The sequence below is a fragment of the Syngnathus typhle genome, linkage group LG17, assembly GCF_033458585.1.
Source record: "Syngnathus typhle isolate RoL2023-S1 ecotype Sweden linkage group LG17, RoL_Styp_1.0, whole genome shotgun sequence".
NCBI lineage: Eukaryota > Metazoa > Chordata > Actinopteri > Syngnathiformes > Syngnathidae > Syngnathus > Syngnathus typhle.
The window spans coordinates 7,826,350-7,836,583 of record NC_083754.1 but is presented as its reverse complement, the minus strand read 5'-3'; the positions used below and the strand labels follow the sequence as shown (position 1 = coordinate 7,836,583).

The 10,234-nt window shown below is 46.6% G+C and overlaps 2 protein-coding genes across 2 annotated transcripts; both read right to left on the bottom strand.

The window, feature by feature from the left end:
* Positions 1-39: 39 nt before the first annotated feature.
* Positions 40-3,228, bottom strand: kat8 (K(lysine) acetyltransferase 8). The gene is made up of 11 exons (XM_061303835.1): positions 2,863-3,228; positions 2,170-2,244; positions 1,923-2,101; positions 1,731-1,784; positions 1,483-1,647; positions 1,236-1,325; positions 1,024-1,164; positions 740-833; positions 510-660; positions 248-402; positions 40-182 (listed from the first exon to the last, which is right to left on the bottom strand). The coding sequence occupies exons 1-11, from the start codon at positions 3,119-3,121 to the stop codon at positions 118-120; spliced, it is 1,428 nt and encodes a 475-aa protein (XP_061159819.1). The 5' UTR covers positions 3,122-3,228; the 3' UTR covers positions 40-117.
* Positions 3,229-5,829: 2,601 nt separating this feature from the next.
* Positions 5,830-9,304, bottom strand: LOC133170302 (RCC1 and BTB domain-containing protein 1-like). The gene is made up of 11 exons (XM_061303105.1): positions 9,179-9,304; positions 8,521-8,671; positions 8,266-8,432; positions 8,038-8,196; positions 7,855-7,965; positions 7,644-7,786; positions 6,999-7,189; positions 6,794-6,924; positions 6,576-6,756; positions 6,368-6,498; positions 5,830-6,231 (listed from the first exon to the last, which is right to left on the bottom strand). The coding sequence occupies exons 1-11, from the start codon at positions 9,302-9,304 to the stop codon at positions 6,091-6,093; spliced, it is 1,632 nt and encodes a 543-aa protein (XP_061159089.1). The 3' UTR covers positions 5,830-6,090.
* Between the last annotated feature and the right edge of the window lie 930 nt (positions 9,305-10,234).

Here is a 10,234-nt window from a genome sequence, read left to right as displayed (position 1 = left end):
ATTCAGTGCATCCACAGACGGATGTCATGAGTCCACATGTGACAATGTTTTCCTTTATTATAAAAAAGTAGCAAGACACACTGTATGGCACATATTTACACAGATGGCGGCTTCATGTCACTTCTTGGACAGCTTGGCCTGCTTGTTCTTGGGAGGCGCCCACTTGAGGCACAGCGTATCCACTGCATGACAATTACAAAGCGTTACTCGAGACAGGACACGCAATGGCAGCAGACAAAACCCTCACCAGTGATGGGCGGCTTCTTGTACTGGGCGCTTTTGAGGTGCTCCTCCACCAGTTTGGGCGTGACGCAAATGACGTGCTGTCCTTTCCAGTACTTGACCATGTTGAGCGACTGCAGCGTGCTGATGATGTCGCTCTGCGTGATGCTCGTCATCTGGCTGCAGATAGAAACGACAGTTTTCTTTGTAGGATCCCCCTCATTTCTGAGGTACGGTTGCCAATTTTTCTGTTCATTTCTTAAACGCTGTTATGTCGTTGTGCGTACCTGAGGTCTTTGATGGACAGAGTCCCTCTAAAGTCTCGGAGGATCTCCAAAAGCACCCAGGACCAGTAACTGCGGTAGCTCAACTTGCCCAGGTCGGACAGCGGCTTCTCCGGCGAACCCACAGCGCTCTCCAGCTTGGACAGCTCGTAACCTGAACGCACGCACACGTGTGCTTTAAACAAAGTGCCTCGTTTGTGGTTGCTGTGACTGGGGAGGGGGCGGCCACTCACTGAAGGCGATGAGGAACTTGCCGTAGCCGCGGCGTTGGTACGGCGGCAGAGTGAGGATGCAGGCCACGTTGTTACCGTCTGGAGATTCTTTCTCCTGGAACCAAGAAAACCGGTCTGACATTTTAACAGATCGGCCGTCGAGATAGTTCCAAAAAGCCTGCAAAGCTGGCTTTGGAATAATACACTCATTCCAAAATCCCGCATTAATCAAAGGGTAATCAAACCAAAAGGGAAAAGTCATGCGACAAATAGTATAGTTTCAGAACTAGTATTGGAGTACTTACTTTTGAGAAGTATCCAACGATGTGCGCCCCCTGCTTGTTGACTTCGGTGAGGATGTAGAAAATGAAGGGCTCCACGTCAAAGTAAAGCGTTTTGTGGTCCAGGAATAGTTTGGCCAGCAGACACAAGTTCTGACAGTAGATCTGAAACGCACAAGACCAGGCGTTGGTGTCACACTCCCCGTTGCTGCCACGCGCATCTCCAGTCCGCTCACCTTGTGGTCTCGTCCATCTACCTCGTAGACGGAGATGTTGCTCCTGCGGTAGATCTCCTTGCCTGGAGGCTGCTTCCACTGGCAGTTGGACTGCAGACGCAATTTGATGTCAGCTCACACACAGAAAAACTCAAAGATTCCTACGCACACTGTTTTAAACTGGGGTTAGGGTTTTAAAATAGGGTTTGACTTGAATTTTTACTTTCGGCTTTGAGGGAGTTTTGTTCACGTGACGGCGACTACTGACCAGATGGTGCCTGAAGGTGTTCTCGTACTTCATGTACTTGAGGCAGTACTCGCAGATCCAAAGTTTGGGTTGTTTGCCGTAATCTTCGGGGAAGGGCGAGAAGTACCAGGCGTCAATCTCAAAATTGCCGATCTGGATCTTGTCCACATATTTCACCTTGGTGATCTTCAGAGGAGGGCCGGGGTGAGGATGAGGATGGGGACGACCAAAACTGGCAGCGCTAAGATGAAAACCAAAATGCTTCCTACCGCCTCGTGTTCCTTCTCCAGGGCCGCCGTGGTCGGGTCCATCTCGGCGTACGTCTGCAAAAAAAAAAACACAACGGCGTTACACAGCGGGTTCACAGAGACATTACCATGGCGACAAAACACTGAGTCAGAAACAACACATTCTTGGTTGGACTAAAGGTGCTTTTGGTCACACGGCAGGTGCTAGCTAACCTTCTGCACGTGGTTGATCTCGTCATGTTTGCGTTTCTGGTTGCGTGTGATCTTGCGCTCGGGCTGCTCGCCAATGTCTCCCACGCCGCCCACCTCCACGCTCTTCCTCACCGCGTCCTTTACCGTCTTGGTCAGCGCCAGACGTGCTTTGCCGACCCACTCGTCCAGGCGCCTGTTGACTGACCCACGCACACATACATTGACCACCGTGTGCACATACACTGTGTGTGCGTGTGCTTGCACTTACACCCGACATAGTGGACGTAGAACTCTTCTCGTCCTTCCTGCTCGTTTAGTCGAGACTGGATCACTTCTGCTGCGTCTGTACACAAACATTAAAGCTATTAGAAACAGCCAAAACTTAGAGGTAAAAAGTAAAGCTGGAAAAAAAAAGTTTTAAGTAAAACAGTGAAATGGAAAAGGTAGTAAAAGTAGTCAAAAGTAGCAGTTAAGTTAAATATTTAACTTTCTACAAACAAAAAGTAGTTATGTAAAAAAAGTAAAGTAGCCAAGGCTAGAAACACATTTTAAGAGTAAAGTTTAAAAGTGTCTACGCAAGTAAAAACAATCTAAATGGTTAAAAAATACAGCGAATAATAATTGTAACTCACTAGCGCCCCCTAGATGCCGTAAAGTAGTGCACTTTAATGTGTGTCAAACGGTCAACAATAAATTTCACACAATCCATTATTATGCCTGGTTGGCCGGCAAACAAACACGCCCCCTAGTGCTGCTGACGTCATGGCTATCGTTTAGTGCTGTGCTTGTCTAACAATGTACTACTGACGTCATTGTTTGATCTCCTTGTTTGGTTTTAAGTGTTCACAACTCAATCGTTATCCGTTAAACGGATCGACAATGTTGTCAGCGAATGTGCCCGATGATCACCATGATTTATTTTAACGTGGTTAGTCGCAACGCTAATAAGCTAACAACTTACGCCATGTTTTGTCGGCTCGTTGGCACAAATAGGTTCCTCCGATCTCCACCGACACTTCCTGCTCTCTGCCACCGAGCAGGATGCTCCTCTTCTGGGTGTGCTGGTTGCCGGGTCGGTCTCCCGCCTCCCGGCCAGGAGCTTCTGTTTCGGCCTCGGCGTCCTCGTCGCCACTTCCGTTCGACGAGCACGCCGCTCGGAGGGTGGCATCCGCATCCCCGCGCTCGTTCACCGCGGTACAGGAGTCTAGATCCGCGTCCATAGCCCGTCCCGGTTGTGGTCACGTGCAACCCGTCTTCAGGTTGAAAACAAGCGCGTTCAACAACAAATATTACAACATGGCCGACGCTGCGCTTCCGCGAGACGTCACGGCGCTTCCGGGAGACGTCATTACGCAAAGAGCACCGCTCACCGACTGGCCCTGGCTGCAGAGGCCTAACCCAGATCCTAACCCTAAATGTGGACTGGATCTAAAGGTTTAATTCCGCCCACACGGATTATAATCGTTTTCCTCATCGTATTTTAACTATTTGGCAGTTTTAATAATGCGCCGTCTTGAGACCGGTTAAAAACATCGAGAATTACAGTACTACATCTCACTCCTCAACATACCGTAAAAATGATTGCGATGGATGCAGTACTACGTGTACTACAGAAGAGGGTGCCCTCTCCACATAGTTAAGATTCGTTTTTGGAATTTGGTCAGTCATCATTTTTGCGGGTGTGCTGGAGCCTATCCCAGAAGCAGGGTACATCCTGAATCAATTGCACAGCACACAAACAAGTCTATCAGTTACCTTAACTCTTTGGTATCAACATTGATCTAAATTTCGACATGCATATTTCAATGACAAACAAATTATGTTTCAATAAACCAAATGGCTTTCAACAATCTTTTCTGTTAAGCTTATTGTTTGGTGAATCATGTTGACTTTTCTTTTTTTCTTTCCCTTCGAACCTATAACATTTTATAACATTTCACAATAAACACAAAACATCCACCCTTTATTCTCTCCATCTTTTTTTCTTTATTTTTTCTCAACACTAAGTGAGTAACAACATCACTTTATGTCAATCAGTGTACCTGGCAGGGCGGCTAACCGCTCTGCCACTCCTGGTATAGCATGTGGGCGTGCTGTCCACAGACACAGGACAAGGGTTGCGTGGTACCGGTTCCAGTGGTGGTGAGTCCATTGCTGCAGTAGTCTGAGTATGTTGAAACTCAAGAGTCCAAATGTTCATCAGGGTGAGACTCTCTGAACAGGCGCCGGTATCTATACAGTGTAGGAGCGTGGTTCATCTCGCTGTCTGATGACAACCGCTGGCTACCTGCCGCGTTGCGTCTCCATGTGTACCGTGTCTCCTGGGGTCAACACTGGCAGTAGCTTTGCACGCTGGTCGTAGTGTTGCTTTTGTCTGGGGGGGGGACTGCATGTCCTGTATTCTTTTGAGAATATGCTGTGGGGCCGACTGTTTCAGCACAGCACTGGAACATGGAAGTGTGCTGCGCAGGACTCTACCCATCAACATCTGTGCAGGTGTCAGGTGTAGTAGTCCTGTCACCGGTGTGTTTCTCAGCGACAGCAACACTAGATGTAGGTCAGTGCCCAGTGTCTGCACTGCTTTCTTCAGCGCCTGTTTTACTGTCTTTATGGCCCGCTCCGCCATTGCATTTGAAGAGGGAAAACCTGGGCTGGAGTGTGTGAGCTTGAACTCCCATGAAGCTGCAAATGACTGCATCTCATAGCTGGCGAATGGGACATGATCACTCACTACCTCCTTAGGAATCCCATGTCTGGCAAAGATCTTCTGAATCACCGTGCGAGCTGTCTTATCAGTCAGGTTGAGCACTTCTGGATATTTTGTTAGGTAATCCACCAACAGCAGGTACGACTGACCATGCACCTCGAAGACGTCAGCTCCAACTTTCATCCATGGCAGTTCAGGAACCTGGTGTGGAATGAGTGGCTCAGCCTGGTGTTTGGGCTGTAGCTGCTGGCACTGCACACATTTTTCCACCGTTGTCTCTATGTCTCGCGCCATGCCAGGCCAGTAAAGGACTTTTCTTGCTTTAGCTTTAGTACGTTGCACGCCTTGGTGTTTCTCCAAAATGACTCTCCTGAAGTTCTCGGGTAGTATGATTTTTTCTCCGACCATTACAATGTCATTCACTATGCTGATATTGTCCCTCATTGGCCAGTAACTGTGTAGTTTACTGTCCAGACTCTTCTTTTTCATGGGCCAGCCCTTCAAGTGCTTCTCACATACAGCTTGTAACACGCCATCTGCTGCCGTTGCTGATTTCAGTTGGCTAAGTGTTTCCTTACTCAGCGCATCTGTGGCTTCCAAGGCATACACAACTCTCTCGTCACAAGCGTTCTCATTGAGATTGTCATTGTCATTGCTCGCTGTGGCGCGTGAGAGCGTGCCCGCGATGTACATGTGTTTGCCTGGTGTATATGTCACATTTAAATCCTACCTCTGCAATTGTAGAAGCATCCCTTGCAGCCGTGCTGCTGGCGCTTTGCTCAGCGGGTTGCGCATGATGACCTCCAAAAGTTAGTGATCAGACTGCACGGTTACTGTTCTGCCGTAGACATACTGGTGAAATCTTTTAGCAGCAAACACTAGTCTCGATTTGCGTATATCTTTTTTCAGTGTCCGTGAGCGCTCTTGATGCATAGCACGCCGGGTGGCCATCCTGCAGCAGACAGGCTCCCAGTCCATCCTTTGAGGAATCTGCTTGCAGAGTCAGCGGCTGCTTGTGATCGTAGTACCTCAGCACAGGCGCTTGTGTGAGGGTAGACTTCAGCGTCTGTAGTGCTGTGTTGAATACTGTCCTTGACTTACTCCGTAACTCCGTCTTCTGACACCATGTTGTGGCTTTATGCTCTGATAAACTTCTGTAGTGTTGTCACTCATAGTGGGTTGCTTATTGATTGCTCTAACAATAACGCACGGAGGCAAGGATGCAGTACGAGCCGATCTTTACTGGGTGCTCTGTCACGACTAAACACAGCCCTCGCCACACGATCCCTGCATCTCCAATCCAGACAGACCAACACAGTCGAGCACTCGAGTGCTCGATCCAATCTACCACATAGCCTAACCACCGAACCAAAACAGAAGTTCCGTTTCCAGACTGCAGTTAGTACAAAAGTCCTGAAGACGTCTCAGGTGCTGTGCCTCTGGCTCATCCAACATTTTCTAAAGCATACTAAACAGAGAGAACTAGTACCTGAAGGCACCAGCATAGCTTGCTCTGATGATGAACCCTTTGAGCACGTTTCCGTCAACTTGACTGAAGGTTGGCGTCTGAGTCACCTGAGTGAGATGCCTGATACAAAATCGGAAGCAAAATTCCTCCAGGTCCTGCAAAAGAAAAAGTTGAGTTGTGAAGAAATTCCCTCTCTTGGCCACTAGGTGTTGCCTTCTGTGTTGGACAGCGTATTTGCAAAAGTCGACTTTGGTAGCGTCATTATGAATGAGGATCAAATGTATGTTGTACCTCGGCATCAAATTGTTTGGCAGATAAAAAGAGGGCAAAGGCGTTTTGGATGGTGATTCCTCCCTTGACGATCTGCTGACTCAGATGCTTCAGGCGACTCTCACAGTAGGAGGTGGCCAGGTCCAGCAGGCCTGCAGAAGAAACACAACAATGCATACGCAGATCTAGCGGCAGGCGGAGCTGACATTGCCAGTATAGAATAGATGACCGATAGCGTCCTCAGGTGGAAGGTCAACAGTGTCTGTGTAGAGGAACTGCAGGAAGGAGTGGTAGATGGTATACGAGAATTGGCTGATCTCAATCACTTCCTGATGACTTTCCACCCACGGGGACCGGAACATTGAGCGGAAATGCTCACACCTTGAAAACATTTGCACAGTGAGGAGTACCTTCATTTTTCTTTTGTCTTTGCTCACGCACGTGCACACACCTGATCTTAAGCACAGCTTTGTGAACGTGGATGCATTTGCCTTCGACGATAAACTTGAAGTCTGCCGTTTCTGGACTGTCAAATTCGTTCTTCAGCGCCTCTGCGACTGGCAGGGAGTCGTCGTGCTCTAGAGCAGCGTAAAACATGCGTCGATTGATTAGTGCGTTGCTCGGAAAGAGAAGATTCAAGTGTTTTGCTCACCCACTGACATCAACCTCCACATGACCGGGGGGGACGCGACACAGGCAAACACGTCATCCGTGTTGGTGAAGTGGGTGAGGCGCGGCGTGACGACGGCTTGACCCCGACACTGACCCCACATATACACATGGCCGCTCTGGGTCTCTGCCGCCGACGTGTTGGTCGAATTGCACGCGGCCACCTCGACAAACCTGGAGGATTAATAAATAAATTTGTGAACTAAATTCCCCCACTAACACCGGAATGCATTTTTTCGAACTTTACAACAGAGTTTCAAGATTACAATCATTTTGTTCTATAATGGGCATTTTAGATGACGTAAAACACAGGTGTCAAAGTCAAGGCCCAGGGGGGGGGACCAGATACGGCCTGCCACATCATTTTATGTGGCCCGCGAAGACAAATAGCGCATCAAACTCGCGTGTCATTACTAGAATTACAAATGTTTTAATATCTTTCTTTTTTTTAATATTTGTCTAGTTTTTACTTTAAAAAATACAAAACAATATTTGCCCTGTGTTGGATGTTTCTAGGCCACAGAAATTCTTCGATGAACAATGTATTTTATGGAAAGACCCCTTCCCCCAATCAATCTGTTTGGTTCCACTGTATCCAGACAGACGTGCATTACAAGTGTCATTGTACCTCTCTTCATCAGCCATAACTTGCACTGGGCTAAAACAATTGTTCTTGTCACCAATTCCCAGCTGTCCAAAAGTGTTTGCGCCCCATGAATAAAGCAGTCCTTTATCTGTTACAGCAAGGGAGTGGCCATAGCCTGACACGACCTACACAGGAGAAAGATTGAAACGCTGCTACTGCAGCTGCCGTCTGTCCTCATCACAAAAAGTCTTACCTGCTTTATACAAGACTCCTGCAGAGCAGACAGGCGGCAAGGCAACATCACCTTTTTTTTGTTCTTACCAACACCCAGCTGCCCATTGTCATTGTTGCCCCATCCGTGAATCTAGATGCAAAGAAAATAGCTGCAGAGCAATGTTGACTTTGTCCGATTTTACAATGACACGAAAGGCCTCACCTCTCCGTTATCTAGCAGAGCCATGGAAGAGGATTGTCCGCACGTGATGCCGATCACCGTTTCACCCCGCAACGTGCCGCCCAACTTTACAGGGAATGGCACGAATTTCACGGTATGTGAACCCACCTGGCCGCGGTTATTAAGACCCCATGCAAAGACCTGTCGTTTTGTAAAACCATAAGAATCAAATCAAAAGACTCTCGCCGTGTCATCGGGAACGCTAGCTACCTCTCCATCCTCCGTGAGGACCATGGAGTGATGAGAACCACATGCCACTTCTTTGACTTTCATGTTCAGAATGTTGGCAGTGACCAGCGCCAGGGACAGCTCGCATTTGGGCGTCCCGCCCCGCAGTTGGGTGAAAACATTGTCCCCACAAGCAAATACCTTCCCATCTAAGACAATACCAGATTCCGAGTGCACTGCTGAGCTCAAGTCATCACCTCCCTCAGGAATGTCATGTTTTTTTTCTTAGTGACTTACCCTCTGTTGCCAGTAGGATGTGTTGGCTACTGCCATAACTCAAGCTAACCACCTTTTTCCCCTCCAGGCACCTGAGTTGCTTCGGCACAATGGTGTTTAAACCGTCTCCTGGTCCAAGGCAGCCACTGCAGTTATGGCCTAACACAAATACCTGCAATGGATGTTACAATTCATAGGAAAAATTATATCCGAAAATAATAAGGAATTATTTTTAATGAGTTTTTCCACAATAGAATTGTTCAGAGGATTTGACAGTCTTCGACTAAGAATGATTTCAAGAATCAATCTGTCAAATATCTTGTCTAATCATCAATACATCCTTTTGTTTTAAAGACATGACATGAATTCAAACTGACAAGGCAGAAATGTGCCAAAATGTCCCTAAGATGTCAGAAAGTCAGGAAAAATGTTTAAGTGTGTTTTCCAAAGTCAAAGCATATATATTTTAAGTCAACACAAAAATGACCAATCCAATTTCATGGAGAAAAAAACAACTACAGAAATGAATAATACGTACTAGTGAGATGAAATTTGAAACGTTTGGACGAAGAAAACAAATGTGAGGTTATAATCCTTAAACATCAGGTACGTGACCACAAACGATGGACCGACACAAATAAGAACTAAAATCGAACGGAAGGGAACCGCGTGGGAGCACCTTGTTGTCGTTTGTGATGTAGATAGCTTCATTAGCAGATGCTCCAAAGACATAGACCTGTTGGATGGTGGCAAGTTCCTCTGTGCTCAACAACAGGAGCAGAGGCCATTTGCTAAAGTTCAACATGACTTGCCAGCAAACTCTTGCTGAGGCAGACTTGAAGCTTCAGAGAGATGGGACAAATAAATGGCAACACATTTGAGCTAAAGCACAAAACGTTGGATTCTTTTCAAGAGCCCTGAGATAAGTGGAAACATCTGTGGGAAGATTTGAAATAAGCAGTATGGAGAATTGCAATATCAATATAACGCAATATCATTTTCTCTTTTTTTTATGTTCCATTGTACTATGGAGTCATCATTTTCTGTACTTTTTTCTTGTATTTCTTTTAATGTTCGAAATTAAAAAAGCACCAAAAAAAATTGCCACCCTTTCAACCCGAAAATAAAGGCGACTGTTTGATTGCAGTGACAAAGTTGCAACATTTTTGTCCGGCCAGGCCATTTATTTCAAAGAATTGTGCGAGACTAAATGCCTTAGTTTCTTTTTTTCTTTAAATTAGGATTTTTTTTTCTTCTATTGAACAAACTAATCCCACCAGTTTTGTCCACATGTTGGACCCCGACAATTTCTTACCTTCAACGTCGGAGCTGGGAAGGCGGTATGAAGTTGCTGTTTGTTCGGCAATGAAGCGGGCCACAACATAACAAATTGTACACTTCCTCGTGTATCAAAGAGAATCTTTAAAGCATTCAAATAAAGACCTTGAACCTTTCGTCCTGTTTTTCTTTCATTGTTGTAAAGCGCTTTGAGCTGCATTTTTTGTATGAAAGGTGCTATACAATTCAAGTTTATTATTATTAATATTATTATTATAAAACGGTCGTCATACGAACGCCAGACTGGCAAAATCCAAGTCAGGTGCTCGCTCAGACGGGTCTTTTCCGCGATCTCGGTTGGTTTCCAAGCTTATAGTCCTGACTTTGGACCCCGACAACTTCTTACCTACAACATCGGCTGGGAAGGCGTCATGAAGTTGCCGTTTGTTCGGCGATG